This window comes from Saccoglossus kowalevskii, chromosome 10 (assembly GCF_978046115.1).
Source record: "Saccoglossus kowalevskii chromosome 10, keSacKowa6.1, whole genome shotgun sequence".
Lineage (NCBI taxonomy): Eukaryota > Metazoa > Hemichordata > Enteropneusta > Harrimaniidae > Saccoglossus > Saccoglossus kowalevskii.
In genome coordinates this window covers 10,780,791-10,800,416 of record NC_140650.1, presented here as the reverse complement: position 1 = coordinate 10,800,416, position 19,626 = coordinate 10,780,791, and the positions used below count along the sequence as shown (strand labels likewise).

Sequence of the window (19,626 nt, the reverse complement as noted above, 5' to 3'; positions counted from 1 at the left end):
ACGCGTGTAAAATACATTATTTACATAAAATCCGAACACTCGCTGCGCGACGACCACCGCGTTTTAAAGGGCGGTGGTCATCGCACCACATCCTGTTTGTTGTATGGGACTCATAGCGATGTATGCAACACATGTAAAATAGTTTAGACTATTTAGTTTTCAGTAAATTTTCTGTTCAGCTTGACATGCGTGTTTATGGTCTAATTAGTAGTATTTCAATAAGACTGATACTGATGTAATTGTTGGTTTGATACAAGTTTCTACTGCAGATGTGCTTCTAAGGTCACATAATATTGATCAAAACTTTTTTTGGGCCAAAAATTAAAAGAAATTACATACTAGTACCTTATTCAGCATAAACAAAATGACCTACTCTTTTTTTTTTATTTTGAGTAAATATCGTAATTTTTATGCAATTTAACAACTATGCAAAGTGATTTGAAAACTACCCGTTATTATTCACTGTCGCATACGACTTATTTACCACTTCCGTGTCACTGAGAATGTTCTAGAACCGTACTGTGTCTGGGTGGAATATTCTAGATTTTGTTTAGAAACTGGTTGAATAGGTAATAGAACACTGTAGGAGGCAATAGAAGGTAATGGAACATTCTAGAAATTGGTAGTAAGTTCCAGACTCATTATGTATGCTGATGTAATGGTCTATTTATAGACAGTGAGGGTGTATATATAGGGGAGTTGTTCAGCACTGAGATCAGATCGGAGATCTCGCTGAATTGTATTGGAGTTTAAGTATCTAGTTATTGGAGTAGTGGAGTTTTACCGCGTTATTGTACTTGATGATTGCAGAGTATAATAATACCAGTACCAGTTGAAACCTCATCTGTTGGCTCCGTGTTCGTATTTTATCATCGCCACCAGGGAAGTCTTTTTGTTACTGTTGCCATTTTGGTATTTGAACCATCACACCTGTACTATACCAATTACGGTAATATTATGTTGCGTGTGACATTCACTGGGTTTTAATTTTGCTTATTTCGCTGACTGGGAAATGCGCTAAATTAAAAACCAGTGAATATGTAAAATTTAGCACAGAACACATTATCTAAATGATAAAACCCACTGAATATGCCTGAAAGGATAAATCAGCAAAATTTAAACCAAGTGAAAATTACTCTAGTCTTTTTACAGTACTTGTGGTTGTGACTCCAGATTTCAACTGGTGGGTTGATTGTTGATTTATATCAGCGTGCATTCCTGTGAGAAAACATTCTAGTGCACATGTATTATTAGTGTGGTACAAACTACCGGTATTAAAACTTGAATAAATTTTAAAAAGGTTGGTGAACTATAATTTTTATTTTTGAAAACTATATTCTCTACAAGCCATTACCTTGGCTTTGAACAAATTACAATGTTTTTTTATATTTAAAAGGGTCAGGTTTTACTTTTTCCTCATAGAGCATGTGTATTACCGTAACTGAACATCCAATTATCCCAAAAACTAGGTCAGTGACCCTGTTTCTTTTATTACATTACAATTATTGTTAATAGATAACAATACAATAATCTCCAAAAAATTGTCAATGTTTTTGTGAAACTGTTTTGATCATCCAAAAGTTTATATAATAGTGTCCATTACTCACAATACCTTGCAAAGAATTAATACATTACTCAATTACAACCCCTAAAAGACAATGTAGCGCCACATAGGATTTAGCACTGTTATGATACACAGAATTACACACTATATTTCCATTTCACTGTTTTGACCAACAACAAGATCTATTATTACTAAATCCATGTGAACATTTTTCACACAAACAAAAATATACTCAGTGCATTAGAATTGTGAATACCAGTGAAAATAATGTTTTACAATATGTGTCAGGTGTTTCATTGTTATAGCAATTAATTTTCAATAGACCAATTGAACCAAATCAGCAGATAAGGTACAGCCATGATGTCATGTACCGGTAAATGCCCAAATATGGATAACGATATATTTAAAAAATGTATATTTCTGATACACATATACACGTTGGCCAGGGAATCAGCATTGTAGTATAGAGTTGCCCAGGGAATCAGCATTGTAGTAAACCTTTGTCCAGGGAATCAGCATTGTAGTATACCCTTGGCCAGGGAATCAGCATTGTAGTAAACCCCTGCACAGGGAATCAGCATTGCAGTATACCCTTGGCTAGGGAATCAGCATTGTAGTATAGCCTTGGCCAGGGAATCAGCATTGTAGTATAGCCTTGGCCAGGGAATCAGCATTGTAGTAAACCCCTGCACAGGGAATCAGCATTGCAGTATACCCTTGGCTAGGGAATCAGCATTGTAGTATAGCCTTGGCCAGGGAATCAGCATTGTAGTATAGCCTTGGCCAGGGAATCAGCATTGTAGTATAGCCTTGGCCAGGGAATCAGCATACAAAGTAGTTATTTAACACCACTACCATACTGCTGATTCCATTCTAAATAAACATCTAAATCTTTTTCTGATACACTGGGTCTGACATTCAATAAAGCATCTTGGAAATCTTGAAAGATGATTGGTCTCACCTACATTAACAGAAAATATGGAAAAATTATATGTTGTCTGCTTTGGTATTCTGTTACTATGGTAATGAAGATATAGTGTGCATTTGCAATTAAGTCAATAATACAATATATACACGGCATTAGGCCAAAGAAAACAAACGTGTTTCCAGTAGCAGACTAACAAAATATTGGATAGGCAGGTTGGGATTTTTAATTTTTCCCTCAATAGACTAAATTCTAACAGGTTATTTCTACTGCAATCATGCATTTAATACAGATTTAAGATTAAAGAAAAAATTAGCAGCAATTGCAAGTTTGTCCTAATAGTGAATTTCCTTAAAGTCGTATTCTTGTCAAGCACTAGATTAAAATAAATAAAATAATAATTTGAGTTTCACCAGTAATAATTTTTCTTTCTTTAGACTTAGTATTATATATAGATATTTGATTAGCATAATTTTTTACCCAACAAAATTTCTACAATTTTTTTGTTGTTGTAAATTTTAGACAAAAGGGATATACTTTTCTATTGGTTACACGTATTGATCACAATATTTGTCCCAAATAAAAGTGAAAAATTATGTGATAATATTCTGTGGGTGTTTTTATTCAATACAAGATTATTCAACAACAAAATTGATGTTTGAATGTTAATGTAAACCGCCTTATTTTCGTTGCTAGGAATTTCTGTGATTTGATGATCACCCTGGGTTTATGGCCTTTGAGAAGACAACATTTTGTGAAAGTTGCTGACACTGCTACGAAATTTTCCACTTACTTATAACAATTTGTCTCTTGTGACATTAAAGCAGTTTACATGAATTAAAAAAGTAACATATTCATTTCATGATATTATTCATTTTCACTGCCCAATAAACATTTCCTAATTCTTCAAAATGTGGTGCACATTACTGTACGTGAAATCAAGAAAATTTTGTGTGAGGTTTCCAATAGACGCACACAATGTCAATAAACAAAATCTTATTTTTTTCTGGCCTTATTTTGTGAAAGATGACAAAATTTGACAAGGGATTCAAAGGTTAACATCATAGACAGGAAATACATGAATTTTAACATATCTGGAGTTCAAGTTAAAATCACAGTACATCACAGGACGTTCCACGTTGCTAAGACGCGCACCACTGTACAATGTATTTCAATGGGCTCTGCGCAAGCTGCTGTGGAACACTGATCGTAGGAGCCGGTGAAAACAGCTGAAGTTGAGAAAACAGCACAAACTTAACTTTGAAGTAATCTGGAGCAACAATTTTATATATGTTGCAAATGTTGGTGTAGTCTTGTTACACCTTTCAGGAGAGTCTCAATAACTATTCCAAAGTACCGTTTTCTGATACTTTTCAGCCTAGAAGTCCACCCCAAGAATATTTGCATGACTGTCATAACAGAAACACATGTGACCATCTCACCTGATCAGCTGATATGTTTTGTATTTCCGACCCTTGGAGACATCTTATTGGTCCGAGGGCAGCTTCACGACACAGATTAGACATATCTGCCCCAGAATAACCTAGAACCAAGCGACAAACATGATTAAAGTTGTACATGTATTATCAATTATACATTTTGTTTGCAATCTTTGAAGTGGTTTGTTGGGCCTACAACAGAGAAGGTTTGATCATGTATGCACTCATTTCTTTCCACCACGTCACATGATATGCAAATTTTCAACTCATGAATATATTAGCAACTCAAGTTATTTGTTTCATCACCTTTCCATTTTGCAAACACTGTACTTTTTCAACTTTCTAAAAAACAATAAGACTTGTAAAAATAAATCTAGTTATTACCTTCAGTCTGAAGACAAATCTGTTGCAACTCAGAATCATTTAAGCTGAAACACTGCTGCCGCAATAAATTCTCTACTATTTGTTTTCTTGCTTGTAACTCGGGTAACGGGATGTATAATCTTTTAACAAGTCTTCTCCTCGCTGCTTCATCAATTTCTTGTGGTCTATTGGTTGCCCCAACAACTAGTATTCTGTCTGTTGTATCAGTAGTGGCACCATCCTGAAGTATAAGAAAGAAAGATGGAGATAAGAAGCATTTAAGATGGATGCAGATCTTTCGTTTTTGATGTAATTCATATAATTTTCTTTTTTGAAATTTACTTTTGTTCAATTTTTTACGCAACTATCACGTCAATCCAATTTTACTGTTAAGTGTCAAGATATATCTTACCAATTGAACCAGAAATTCCGTCTTAATTCTCCGAGATGATTCATGTTCACCATCACTTCGTTGTGTTAATAACGAATCTATCTCGTCTATGAAGATAACGGCCGGCTGGTGAACACGCGCAACAGCAAACAGCGCCCTCACCATTTTCTCACCCTCACCAACCTGCAATTCAGGTCAAAGACAAAAGTTGTCATGGTTACTACCATGATTTGTGTCACATGATAAGAATCAAAGTGAATAACATCTAAACCCCCCCCCCCCTCCCCATGTATATCAGCAACAACAAAACCTGGTATTTTTGAAGCAAATGTTTTTTAAAACAATGAATTAGCTCAATGAACTTATCGTAATACCAAGAAAGAGAAAACACAATGGCAGCAAAACATTTACTGGATTTATTATAGATGCAGTCTCATAGAACCAATTGCAGTTGTTAAATAATAATCAACAATTGAATGAAATGCTAGTTAAATTTTCTATCCAGCAGGACTACCGGTATATTATGAACAAAAAATTTGCCCGACCTGTGCCCCCTAAATCGGCACTAGCAACCAACTTAAAGACGACAGGTCTAGTTTGTACAAAACAATGTATGTTTAAAAAAAATGTGAAATTTACAATAGTGGTTCACAATCTGTTTATGAATATAACCATAGACTAGTGTGTTTAGAGCAATGAATGACTAGGAACAATGAGTCACATGACCAAGAGTGGTATAATTATTAATATTACTAATCTAAAAACATTTACAAGGTAAACTACATCATCAACATGTTCCTGGTTGTCAACGCCACAGTCACTTTCCTTTGTTTAAATTAGAAGCAAAAGTGATAAAGTGGGTAATAAAAATAGAATCGTACAGTGTGAAACATTTATTGCTGGCATTTTTATAGGTTATCTCTTGTAATTAAAGTGTAAATCCTACAAATGGGGAAAAGATGCATAATAATAAGCTTATCACGAGACAACAGCAAAGTATGCATTCAGGCAGTACAGAGTTGCATCAACCTGTGCTATGAGTCAGTCATTTGCCATATACTGGCTTCATGCATACTTAGTAGTATTATTGTAGTAACATTATTATCTCGTATACCATATCAGAAGTGACTTACCCATTTTGATGTAAGTGAGGACGCACTTATACTAAAAAATGTTGCACCTGATTGACTAGCGATACATTTACCTGTGGAGACAACATACTCATTATAATCAAATAATAATAGTTAAAACTTGTATTTTGTACCAGGTATAAAAAATAATTTGATTTGCAGATTCACCAATGAGAGAGTTGTTTTTTTTTGATTGCAATTTTGCTTGTTTGGGGTGCTGTTGAAATACAAAATCATATGTATTTACAAGTTATGTGTTCACAAAACAAACTGTTGTGATGTCACAATTATATAGATCTAAGTATTAAGTATTTTCCATTCAGGTTAATGTTTTCATCAACTTTTGTCCCTTGCTGTTTGCTTCATGAATTTTAAGCGGAACGGTTGCCACCTGCGCATATGCAGAAATTGAGTCCCAAGTGACGATTACAACAGACGCTAGAAACACAAAGGCTTATGGGTAGATGCTATTTGCTAAATATTGACAAGCTACGGTCGTCTACGGCATACACAGGTCATGTCTCCCCACATTAACTCTAGATGAATCTGCTGAGCAAGGTTCAATTTCTCAATCAAAGCTACATACCTGCTCCACAGAATATTCAGACAGAATGTGATAGATACTATCAAGGATTTATAGAATAATAGTAGATAAATGGTGAGATATGTGCTGAAGTTTTCAATACAACAAAATCATGTGAATTGTCAGATGATCGCAAAATGGAAAAAACAAATGTACATTTCTAGAAATACTAAACTAAATGAATTTTCCTGTGTAAGAACTTGTTCGTCTTCAACTGTTTCATGTATTTTGCATTTTAAAATACAGTGATAATCAAGTTTTTTTTCAAGATTTGCAATCAAACTTTCCCAAGCATCCTCTGCCGATTGACAAACTAGTTTTGATTGACACATGTATGGAATGCTAAAGATCAGGAGACTTTCTTTGCATATCACTTCACAATAACATTAATGTCTTATAAACCGTAAATATAAATGGACAAGATTTTACTTTTCATTTATCGGATAGAGTTTACATTTTGTTGCTGATTTTTTGGCTTAGTGATAAAATATATTGAACTTACCAATCAAAGTTTTTCCTGTGCCAGGGGGTCCAAAAAGCAATAATCCCTTTGGAGGACCTCTAAGTCCATTAAAAATGTCACTATAATGAATTTGGAAACATCTAGATAATTATAACACTTTACATATCACACTTTATCACATGAATATGGTTCATATTATTCAAAGTAGAGGCATCACTATAAGTGGCGAAAATCATGATAAACCTCATCATTAGTGTGTGCTTGATCAGTAAACAAAGAAAACCAAATCATCCGACGTTACCATTTTTATCACTGTGATATGAGAATTTGACACTTTTCACACATTTACTAACATAATGCAAGGACAATACCTTATTATAATTTCTGCCAAAAACAATGAAATGAAAAATGTTGGCAGCCATAACTGCAAGCGCATGTTCACTAATGTTCACTAATGTTAAATAACTATAAAAGCCTATTGGTGTGATATTATGGTTGACTATACAAGTTTGTGAAAAGTTAGTTATGCTCAAAAAAAAAATGACCATTTCAATAGCAGTCCTGCACATCCCATTGAGAATATTCGATACATACACTCTGGGCACTTATGATGGAGTTATGCGCCACCAAGTGGCATGTTTCTTCCTTTCTTTTGTTTTACATATTATTATTTTTTTTTTTCAAATACACCAAAACAAACATTTGGCCAAACCAAGATTTTGATCTTGTCATTTGCGAACTGCCATATTGCTTCAGTAGAATACATACAATAGAAAGACTATTATTAGTTCCAATTAATATTTAGATGTTACATATCTCATGTTTGAAGTGCATTGTTGTTGGCATGATTATTATTTATGTGGAATGTTAAATTAACAATAATATCATGCATTGTGTGACAACGGTGAATAGCGCCACTAAGTGTCAACTAGTCGGAGTCTATGGTGGGTAATTGAACAAAGTGAATTTAAGTTTATGCATGTTTATTCTCACAATGGATAATTTATGTCAACAGTAAGATTATTCTATCGAATACACTCAGCAGTAATTCTCTAAATACGAAAAATTTAATGGATGCAGTCACAAGTAGACACTACCGACTACTGAACTATAATAGCACTTGGGGCACAGCACCCTCAATGTTGAACACTAAGCAAATCCTGAATCAATGCAAACACCAAATTCCAACTGAATCACATCTAATTTCACAGAATAAAATCATGGACAAATAACAATATTATACTTACGGTCTTAACATCGGCCAAATGACAATTTCTTTTATTGTAGATTTAGCAAACTGTAAGCCAGCAATGTCATCCCATGCAACAGGTGCACCGTGATCCATTATCTATAAAGTAAGACAAAATGTTAATGTACTTGCTGGATTCTTGATTTAAAGTTGCATTCACACTGATCCTCTGACCGATATATACACCAACCAATGTTGATATTCTAGATGTAGTAATGACTGAGAAACTACACAATATGAATTTAATCAAGCCTCTTAAATTAACAATACACAATATAAACTGAGTTTGTGGGAGAAAAGATGGTTTGATCTTCTCAGCAGTGAAAACTGAAACGGACACGTAATGTAAACTAGAACTCAACCTCGTTTATTCTTCAATAACATACATACAGATGTTAACTCGTAAACAACTGAAACGCAACTGCTCAAAACGAGCGCAAAAACATACAAAATTGCCATAGATCGCGTTGAGTAACAATTTTTAGGGTGGGAGGCGTTCTCATTGACTGATTACAAATATGGTGTTTACTCTGATGTTCAAAACAGATATTGGCAAATTTAAATCTGGGTGTGCTAGTTTCCCATAGCATTATATACATAAAATGAAATACAGAGAAAACATATGGTTATGAATAAAGATCGATAAATCAAATGAATCTCCCCACAGAGTTTAAGGAAGCTCTGTTGTCTTTGAAGGTCAGATTACATTGTAGGTAAGTTTGTTTAAGGAATAAGAACATCCAGTACTTTCAAAGTGAAATGTGTGGCAGGACAGGATATCTACTTTAATCAATATTTCATATTTTCTTGCATCAAAAACACACATTTTATGTATTTTAGAATGTTCTAGGCTTGAACCCAAATTTTAGCATAAAAAGGGATTCCATTTGTAATAAAGATGCACACAATACATTGTCAATACCGCTTGTTTATTAGGACTTGCAACAAACAAAATGCTAACATAATCGCTGATTGTTCCATCCCAGTCAAATCTAGATCAAAAGATGAGACTGCATACATATAATTATAGACAATCAGAAACTAAACATACTTGAACTTCAGACAGGCTTTTCAACGTCTCTCAAACCAGAATGACAACTATAAATCAATGCAACCTCAGACCACATTTTTAGTGGTCTGACTGTAAGACTCAAACGAAGCAAGCAGTCGGTTAGGTAAAAACAATTTCACCAATAGTACACAAACAGAAAACACATTCATTAAATCATCCCTCACCTTAATTAAATCATCCCTCACCTTAATTAAATCATCCCTTACCTTCATTAAATTATCCCTCACCTTCATTAAATCATCCCTCACATTCATTAAATCATCCCTCACATTCATTAAGTCATCCCTCACATTCATTAAGTCATCCCTCACCTTCATTAAGTCATCCCTCACCTTCATTAAATCACCCCTCACCTTCATTAAATCATCCCACACATTCATTAAATCATCCCTCACATTCATCAAATCATCCCTCACATTCATTAAATCATCCCTCACATTCATTAAATCATCTCTCACCTTCATTAAATCATCCCTTACCTTCATTAAATCATCCCTCACCTTCATTAAATCATCCCTCACCTTCATTAAATCATCCCTCACCTTCATTAAATCATCCCTCACCTTCATTAAATCATCCCTCACCTTCATTAAATCATCCCTCACATTCATTAAGTCATCCCTCACCTTCATTAAATCATCCCTCACATTCATTAAATCATCCCTCACATTCATTAAATCATCCCTCACATTCATTAAATCATCCCTCACATTCATTAAATCATTCCTTACCTCATTGCTGATCAATTCTATCATCTTTGGTTCAATATTTTTCAGTCTCTCATCAACTATTTCATCGCTCTCATCTTTCTTACTGCGGTGATTTCTTGAATCTGTTCTGCCATATGTTGTACCACTTGTAAAAAGTAAAGTACACATTATAAAGAGAATACCCCAGTAGCTAGACACGTTTACAGTTCAAAACCAGTTATTTGTGATTAAGTTTAACAGATATGTTTATATCTTCTCCCCTAGAGATATTTTCTATATAAAGTGTGTGTATGAATACTAAGATGTTATAAATTATACTTTTTCCAACTTGTGGTGTTCAAATAAAAAAACAACTTCTTCCTTATTTTACAAGCATTTTGTAAACTTTTAAATGTAACTTAAACCTACAGAACAGAACCAACATAATTAAAACGAAAATATCTCCCTAAATCTGCACATTCCTGCTAACCAGAGATAAATCAAATTAAAGACTGAATACACAACAAGGTAAATACTATGTTGCTTCAAAATAAACAAGTACTATGTTACTCGAACCAACACTCGTGTATGGCACCAATTTGCCTAGCTACGCATCACGTCTTTCCCTTGGCCACTGGACTTCTCCCAAAAAAGATGCCTAATTACCAAGCTCATTTTGTGCAGTGATCTTGAAACGCGTCTCAGTTGATACCCATCACCCAGTGTAACCATGTATGGCAGCTAAGCCACCATGAGAGAACCATGCCACTAAAGTGAAAAAAATTGAATAGAATATCAACCTACCCACCGTCACCGTCCTCATCTCGGCTCACAACTGGTGGTATAAATTTACTATTAATTCCTCTTCTAGTTGTTCCTAAGGACTTTTTCGTACCACCATAGGATGAGGTTAATGGTGGTCCCCTGACTCCCCGGTTACCAGCTTTTTTCTGGTTGTTAATAATCTATATACAGGAATAAAAATACATAGATAAAATCAAATCCATTACAATGTCTACAATCGAGTTCAAGCTAGTATTTTACACAAATTAAGTTTTTTTTTTTTATATAAAACGAATTTGCATTTAGTAAAGTATGCAACAATGTAACACCCTGATATTAACCATTTTGTGCTAAACAGTTAACTTATTAAATAGTGGAATTTTATGATGTCAAATGTACAGATGATGGATTATTTTTCCACTGAATGCAATGTATTGAGTATTTGCATAGCATAACCAGGGAGCATATCAGAGGGTTATGCACCTGGAATAAAAAAAAATTATAGGACTTTTTATCATTTTCCTGGAGTTTTTGGTCATTATTTGTTTTTATTTTCAACATAATTATAGTTGCCTATAATGCTGATTGTCCAAAGAATCTATTTTTTACGTTTTAACGGTAATTTCAACACCTTTTAGAACACCTTTTTAATTTACTACCCTGATATCATTAACACTTCATGCACAAGTCTACAAGTACTTTACAAAATAATTCAATAACATTTTTGCTAGAAAATCCATTTCATTGCAGTCTAGAATCACGTATCACATGGCCATTTTGAGAAATCAATTTCCTTTACTGAAGCTATTAGTAACCTTTGACCTCATCAATCAATACATGTACATATTAATTATTACAAAGATGTCACACTCACCAGTTGATCTCTTGCAGTTTTAAATGCAGATGATGCCTGGTTGTTTCTGGAATCCTCACCAGTATCAGTATTACCTTGGTAACTGTTACCATAGTTACCAGTTCTGCTCATACTATCTTCAGATTTGAATGATCCCTGACCAATACCTTTAATTAAATATAAATATGTTGTTTATTGTCAACCATTAGAAACTTTAAGAAGGAAAATAGTTGAAAAATAGTGAATTTTTTTTTTCATGTAGTTTTGAGCTACATCTTAAGATGTTTTTGTGCATTTTAATTTTATTTGTGTATGTTATTGTAATTTTTAATTTGTTCTCCATAATTTTCACTGTGTAATTATTAGAATCTAATATGTTTTTTTGTTATGACATGGAAATTTGATATTTGATGATGGTCAATTTTGATGAAATAAGAGTGTCTCACGACATACTCTTTTTTTGAACTACAGAATTTCCAACCACTGCAAAGTTTCATAATTTTATTGTATAGTATTGTTCACAAATGAATAAGACTGAAGCGTTTACTGTTACCTGAACTGGATGATGATGATGCCTTTCGTTTAAACGACTGTAATGGTCTTGATGGCTGCCTGCAAGATCCAGACCATCCATCATCCATCTGAGATTGCAACCCCCCACGTTTCCCTTCTCGACTACCAAACCCTTTCGCAAACTGATTCGGTACAAAGTCAGAATGTCGGAGAGGATCATCTTGTGATACATTTGATGATGTACTCTGCCTGACACTGTTTTCAGATGCTTTGTAGTTGAAGCCAGAGTCAGAAGTGTTTCTAGGTTTACTCCTTATAACAGCAGGATTGTCAGTAGATGTCAATGCTTTGAATAAAGGTCTTGGTGCATTGTGACTCGTTGGCATATCAACAGGACTACACACTTGGGTTGTAATACGAGTCTGCTTTGGCTTTGCTATAACTATAGTACTAGAATTAGGATCATCTAGGTTTTTCTGAAAATACAATAAAATACAATACAAAATGTAAATACCGATAATTCAAGCAGTTGATTTACTAACACACATTAGTACCAAAGGTGGCATAGAAAGAACACACTTAGGGAAACACCAAGCATTCACATGTAAATATACCCACCTTGGAATTCTGGATCAGAGACTTTATGCAAGGCACGGATGTAATGTTATCCAATGATACTGAAGATTTCCATGACAAACTTTCTGAAAAGACGTTACAACATTCAAAGTCATTATACATGTACAAGTGATTTCAACATCAGAATGGTATAACTCATAATTTACACTGATATGTGGACAGTACATTATAGCATACTTGTGTAAATAACTTACCACTTGGTCTATTCAATGCAGTTGCTGTATCAGCATAGTTATTGAGACCTTCAATAGACAACATGAATTATTTATTTGGCGGTATAATTGTAATGGACTACATTTAATGTATAAGTAGCTAGTGATTGTATGTTTGCAGGATTATAAAATGATAGTACCACTTGTAGGCTGAATATAGAAATTTGGGAAATATTATGCTAGGAGAAAGCTTGTTATGTAGACATTCTGGGAGAGTATTAATAATTATATTTCTGTATTTGCTGTAAAGAAAGCACTTTTCCAATAGAACTATACATACATGTATTTCATAATATTAATTTATTGCATACAGAAATTACTTTATTTATCTTACCTAATGCTTTATTTTGGTTGTCAACAATGGAGGAATATTTCTCAAAATATTGTCGGTATAACTCACATGTTGCATCATTCTCAGATAACCTAAAAGTCAGACAAAATAAAGATTTCTTTTTAAACTGTTGCGTTAATATCTATATATTGTTTTAACTGAGAGATGTACAATTAATCTCATAAACAAACTATGTACTGTAAAACCATTTATTTTCACTAGTATTTAATTTCATTATTTTAATGATTTGAGCAATTTTTCACATGGATTTAAGTTAGTGAAATCAAAAACCCAGTAAACAATAAGTGCGTTCACAATCTTCACAAAACGGAAAACATGTACAGCATCACTGCACGAAGATTTTCACAAAATTTCAAAGCAAATGTACGTGTGCCGTTCACAGTATGTTTTTCAGTGAATGCATGTACGGTACATGTAGTAGAAAAAAGAAATGATAAAATATGCAATGTAATCACTTTTATTTGCTCTACAGCGCATTCTGATGTGTTAAACCATATATGATTAACACGTTATTAAATGACGACACCCCTGATACCACAGCCTTACTAGTAAGTAGTAATATTAATATTTTGATTGTACAAGTGAGCAAAATATCTAGATTAAATGTAAATACGTTTTGATGGAGATTATTATTCAAAACCTTATAACTTACCTATTAGTCATCTGTGCATATTGTAACTGTGTCAGCATACCTCGTACAGCATCAGCATTTTGACTCGGTGTACTGGTCTCACTTTTCAACATAAAATAATGTCTCTGCCATTGATTTAGCAAACTAGTATCCTCCTTTGATACCATTATTATTCCGATATGTCTATGTGGCAAAACAAACATATGCAATAATACAGACTGAACATTGCAGATTTACCAGCATTTGTTTTTTTCATTGTACTGCTAATGTCAATGCTAAAACACTCTCTATACATTTTCTATGAATGACATTTTCTATGCTGATGACTTGGTTTTATTATCAGAAAGTGCTGAAGGCCTGCAAAAACTGTTTAAGTAAATTATCAAATTATTGCTTACAATGGAGATTAACTATAAATATAAAGAAAACCAAAATTGTGCTATTTAATAAAAGTAACCATGTATTAAAAATAACTTTGTATTGAATAATGAGACTATCACAACAGTAAAAGCACTGCAATTCAGCGCAGCCACCAAGTGGGGGAGATAGGGTTCTCCCTACCAGGGTGTGGAGTTTTTGATATTTCTAAGATAGAATTGAGCATTCTATGGCTTCTGTGGGGTCATCATATTATTCTTTGGACAAATATCAACTGTACAAGTTGGTGATCCCTTGGATGATCACTATACACAGTTTTGATCGTACAATATTTCTATGAAAAAAAACATTCTCTGATGTCAGAGTATGTTTTTTCTATGGATTCAAAAAACAAAACTCTGGCAGACTGGAATTTACAACAAGATCATGAATTATTCATAATTGATGACATCATTTAAATATATCAATCAGGAATACTTGACAAACATTAATGCAGTCTCTTGAATGAGCATGTACATGCACTGCGAAATGTGATTAGTTCAGTCGTAGTTTTGAAAAATATGGGGTTGTCACGAGACTCAAAGCACAAAGGCAGTAACGTGACTTACGACATACTTTGCAGTATTCTTCTAATAACCTAATTATTATAAAACACTTTCCTATTACATGTAGTACTAATAATTTAATGAAAAAAAAAAGCCAAAAAAGTTGTTGTTTTGGTGCTATAGGGCTTTCTTCATCTAACTATACAGGTTTGAATGTGGTGTCAATAATGAACGACTTAAGTATGATATTATAAATAAGTATCTTTCTAAATGGCAATCTGATTGGTTAGTCATTGCCATTAAAAAAAATGGAACTTTCCCATGACAACCATGTTCTTTGGAGGACTGTGCATTTTAGAGCCACTGCTGAACACCACCCTGAGTCATCAAAAAAATTAAAAGACTAACAAAGCTACTAGTTGATGAGCCCTTGTGTTGTATGGGACCCATACCGACCACCGTCCTTTAAATTACTAGAAATTAACATTTGGAATATACCATAAAAATTCTATAATAAACAAATCTCCATTGTTATGTTACCGTATTTTGTCTATTAGAAGCCCCCTCCAAAAAAACAAACAAAAACATTTTCCTTTTTGTCATGGATAAGCAATTAACGAATCATGTACTGAGAGTTGTGAGAGAGCAACATTTGTCCGCTGTCCACTCTAACAGTAAACTGAGGGGAGGCAAGGGGGGTAGCTGGTACGGTTTTACAGGGAATAAAAAGGGCTTTTCACATTTTACGAAGATAAAAAAGACGTTTTTACAGTTTACAGTGTCAACAAATGGAACATTGAATGGTCCGAAGAGCTCTCCGACTCAAATTCTCCACCATTGCTGCGCCGTGTGAAGAGACGCATGCGCGTATTACCCTCGTAGTGCTCTTCATTCGGTTAGAGGGCCTTTTACGTCTTGACATTCAATTTTGTAGTGAATTGTGTCATCTAGTCGTTTTACAGTTTCTAAAATGTAATTTCCCTGGATTATTCTTTACGATTTTTTTATTTGGATTTGAATTTTTGTACGTACGAGAAAAATGACACATTTTTACAGTGTACGAAAAAAATATTTGATTGATTACGTTGTACGTCTAGCCTGTGATTACAGAATTACGGAATTTATTTTTTCTATTTACGTTGTACGAACAAAAAAATATTGCAATTACGTTGAACGAAAATAACCCTTGCCCCCCCCTAAACTGTCGACGAGAAATATTGCCCACTCTTACAGTCGACGACTGACGACGGTAAATATCGCCCACACTTACAGTTGATGACTGACGACGATAAATATTGCCCACTTTTACAGTCCACGACTGACGACGGTAAATATCACCACAGTCCCTCTATCGGGACTGTGATATCACCCACTCTTACATTCGACTACGGTAAATATATAGCCCACACTTACAGTCGACGACTGACGACGATAAATATTGCCCACTCTTACAGTCGAAGACTGACGACGGTAAATATCGCCCACTCTCACAGGCGACGACCATGGAGCTAATGGACCATGGACCATGCGACGACTGACGACGGTAAATATCGCCCACAGGTACAGTCGACGATAAATATTGCCCACTCTTACAGTCGACGGTAAATATCGCCCACACTTACAGTCGACGACTGACGATAAATATCGCCCATTGTTACAACTCGGTTGGTCATTTCTAGCTACAATTACTATTGATAAAATCCTACTGACTTTCATTTTCAACCGTGTTTCTAAATCCCAATATAATGTCGACATTGTCGAAGCATTGTTTCCATGACCTGTATTGTCACCTCCCTACTCAGCCTGTGATCGCGCACTCCGACTGTGAAAGGTGGACAGTCTTTACGCTTTGGTTCATGGAAATTAGTTGCCGGAGATGAATACAACAACTTTTAACAACATTTAACTTACGTAGTTGCAAATGCGTAAAGTAGTCGACAGGTCACACGTTGAATTTACCCGCCACCTGAGGGCGACTGAAATCCCGCGAGGTCTCGCAGAATACGAGAATTTAGACGCCATTTCACATTCTTCGACGAGAGACTGTGAGTTTGTTATTTGATTTTCTTCTGAGGCGTTATAATATTGTGGCGGGTAATCTTTTCTACTCTCATAAGCCTGTAAGTAAATTGACTCTTGAAATGGTCAAGCTTTTGAACCTTGAACGATTTCACATCAATCAATAACTTGACTCAGTCTCAGAGATGAACAGAACGCTAAGAAGTCTGAGTGAACTGTCGGTGTTATGAACACTTAGTCTAGAAATACAGTTCTGGGTTTCGCGATCACTTACACAATTTTACTTCAAACAATCAAGAATCTGGGGGTAATTCACACAATACGGGAAACGTGATATTGCATGTAGGTGTTGGCTACGTATGCTGCATTAGGGATGGGCTATTAGAAACAAACGGGGGGGGGGGGGTCGATGGCAGAAAAACTAAGCGAAATATTTTTTCCTCCACGTAGTGTTGTGCTTAAATCACAGTCCCTCTACTGTAGAGGGACTGTGCTTCAATGAAGGATTTGGCGTATTTTTGTTACTTTCTTGGTGTGTAACATTTTTCCCCCTGAAAAATAAGCATGCAGTTTTTGTTTCTGTTATTGATCCCTGTAGGATTTTTTCCCATGAATTTTCTCCTGTACAATTTTTTTTTTTTCAATTCTGCCATCCCACCAGACAATCAATGAGCACAGTGTGCAACAACATCGTTTAAAAATGTCCAATGTTACGGTATTCAATTGACCAGTTGAAACCTCTCGTTTCAGTTAGCATTGTGAGAAAAAGGATTGTTGTGCCGAGAGTACTGTTGTATTATTCACTAAACTAAAATTTCAATTGTATCTTATAGATTCCGTATTTTGAATTAACATTTCAGAAGTACTTTGCCCGGATTCTCATCCATAATTGTATCTGAAGAAAAAGTTATTCATAAAAAGTACAATGCCGGACAATAAGGGGACATTTCGAGAAGTTCTACCAAAACAAGGAATGCTGTACCAAGAAGACATTCCAACCACAGTTCTGTGTAAACCCAAATTGATGGCGTTAAAATCAGTGACACTGGAGAAGTTAGAAAAAATGCAGAAAAATGCACAGGAGACGGTAAAGCAACAGGAATTGATGCAACAAATGGATCAGGGTAGTCTGATGGGACCACCACAATCGGGATTGCCGGAATTCTAATTTGTGACATTCATTGAATGTGTATATATTATTGTTTTAACAATGATGTCATATTATTATCCAACTCAAGCTATAGCTATTCCATGTGAATATCACAAGAATAAGTCTTGTGAATTGAATACCCAGAACTACCCAACTAAGAAAACAAACGTACCTGTCCAAGCTGTGAATAATGACCAGAACACGCATGTATTCCCAGCCAAAACTACAGTGATACCAAATCACAAATGGGTTCCCCAACAGAAGTGCGAGTATTTGGAGAAAACTACTCAAGTGGTAAATCCAAAGGAGAAATTTTCTGAGCCAGCTCAGCGTTTGTTTCCAATGAAAACATCATACATTTCCAACTCAAGAGAGACTTATGTTGAGCCAAAATGCTTTCTTTCAAGAACTGTAAATATTTCTAGGAGTCACAGCACATATTTGAAATGCAAGAAGAAGAACCTGAATAGCATAAACTGTTTGTTTTCATGCTTTGTTCATAAAAGAGAAACTTAAATGTTATCTTTGGTGTGACCAAACAGTGAGATGCAGAATAGGTTTTTTATATTTATACTTTGTTTATTGTCACTTGTATACACATTTATATTCATCTAAAACACTCCCTTCAACTCAAGTTTGCTAGTTTAAAAAATTTGAAATCTGGAACCATTAATTTGAATTACGTCCATCTAGTCATTTCTCACAACTCAAGTCCTGAAACATTACATATGGTACTGCGTTGCAGGAGCACATTTTTTTTTTACAACAGGTCTCAATACGAGAGTATTCTTATATGACCCACTGTTGGCCATTTTGTTGTTGCTACCACCAGTTCATATTAGGTTCTTGTACATGTAGTGCAATGCATCATGGGATATATATCTAATTTTGTTTTGTGATCTGATCCAATAGACCTTTTTTTCAAATGGCTGCCAAAATCTAGTTGAAAGCAAAAGAGCCACGCGACTTGTTTATGCTGTCTATCGCCATCTTGTCTACTGTTCCAAATACCGTGGTTATGTAGGTCAGGGAACAGGGGAGAATGTTTCAGAGGATAAGGTCAGTTTGTCTGATACATTTTGGATTAAATCCAGAAACTTGAATGTGTTTGCAACAACTGTTTCTTGGAGATGACTGGGTTAATTTTTTTTCAGCGAGCATAATTATATAGCAGTGTTGGTGCTGTGTTGAAATTAAATGGTTTACAGTATATCAGATGGCCTGTTTATTTTTAGTATTTATTTATATATCTTTGTGAAGCAAATCTCTTAAAAAATAAATTTTTAAAACATTGAAATATATTTGTCTTGTTGTTTCAATCCTTATTATAGTATTTCTAGCCTTTGGACTTTGAGCAGAAGATATTACACATTGTTCAAATTAAAACTTGTGTACCCTTCAAAGTGAGATATGAATTTGCTTTCATGTCAGTTCTATTGTAAACATGTTAACTGAAATCTTTAGTGTCCCTTAGTAAAATGGTTACATTTCAACAGTAAATAGCCTCGGTACCATCATAAACCCTAAAAAAGTCTATGGTGTCTGCTCGAGTAATCACTAAGTTTTCCACACATCTCTCTCACAACTGCATAGCAAGTAAAAGTTTGATATGAAACACCCAAAATCTTGAAAAGTTTAATTGGTTTGGCTCATTTGATTTTATGAGCAAAATTGGGACAAACCAAC

The 19,626-nt window shown here is 34.6% G+C and overlaps 2 protein-coding genes across 5 annotated transcripts; one reads left to right on the top strand and one right to left on the bottom strand.

Annotated features, from left to right (window-relative positions):
* Positions 1-2,329: 2,329 nt before the first annotated feature.
* Positions 2,330-11,665, bottom strand: LOC100372031 (fidgetin-like protein 1). Its single transcript, XM_006819486.3, has 10 exons — positions 11,526-11,665; positions 10,673-10,833; positions 9,911-10,034; positions 8,106-8,206; positions 6,898-6,977; positions 5,816-5,886; positions 4,704-4,865; positions 4,313-4,532; positions 3,932-4,032; positions 2,330-2,525 (listed from the first exon to the last, which is right to left on the bottom strand). The coding sequence occupies exons 1-10, from the start codon at positions 11,634-11,636 to the stop codon at positions 2,403-2,405; spliced, it is 1,254 nt and encodes a 417-aa protein (XP_006819549.3). The 5' UTR covers positions 11,637-11,665; the 3' UTR covers positions 2,330-2,402.
* Positions 11,666-16,738: 5,073 nt separating this feature from the next.
* LOC100370718 (BBSome-interacting protein 1-like) lies at positions 16,739-19,237 on the top strand. 4 transcript variants are annotated; one of them, XM_078011309.2, is made up of 2 exons: positions 16,739-16,816; positions 17,624-19,237. In XM_078011309.2, the coding sequence occupies exon 2, from the start codon at positions 17,716-17,718 to the stop codon at positions 17,956-17,958; it is 243 nt and encodes an 80-aa protein (XP_077867435.1). In that variant the 5' UTR covers positions 16,739-16,816; positions 17,624-17,715; the 3' UTR covers positions 17,959-19,237. The 4 variants fall into 4 exon arrangements, with proteins under 4 accessions (XP_077867435.1, XP_077867433.1, XP_077867436.1 ...); XM_078011307.2 differs by having other exon boundaries at positions 16,752-16,891; XM_078011310.2 differs by having other exon boundaries at positions 16,770-16,816; positions 17,651-19,237.
* The last annotated feature ends 389 nt before the right edge of the window (positions 19,238-19,626 follow it).

Bases quoted from the DNA above. Each gene is read 5' to 3' on its own strand.
- LOC100372031 (XM_006819486.3), bottom strand. From the start codon at position 11,636: ATGAGCAGAACTGGTAACTATGGTAACAGTTACCAAGGTAATACTGAT. The intron at 10,035-10,672 runs GTAGGTTGATAT...ACTTTTTACAAG, and splicing joins GATGAGGACGGTGACGGTGG to TGGTACAACATATGGCAGAA. The intron at 4,866-5,815 runs GTAAGTCACTTC...CCTGAATTGCAG, and splicing joins CCTCACTTACATCAAAATGG to GTTGGTGAGGGTGAGAAAAT.
- LOC100370718 (XM_078011309.2), top strand. From the start codon at position 17,716: ATGCCGGACAATAAGGGGACATTTCGAGAAGTTCTACCAAAACAAGGA.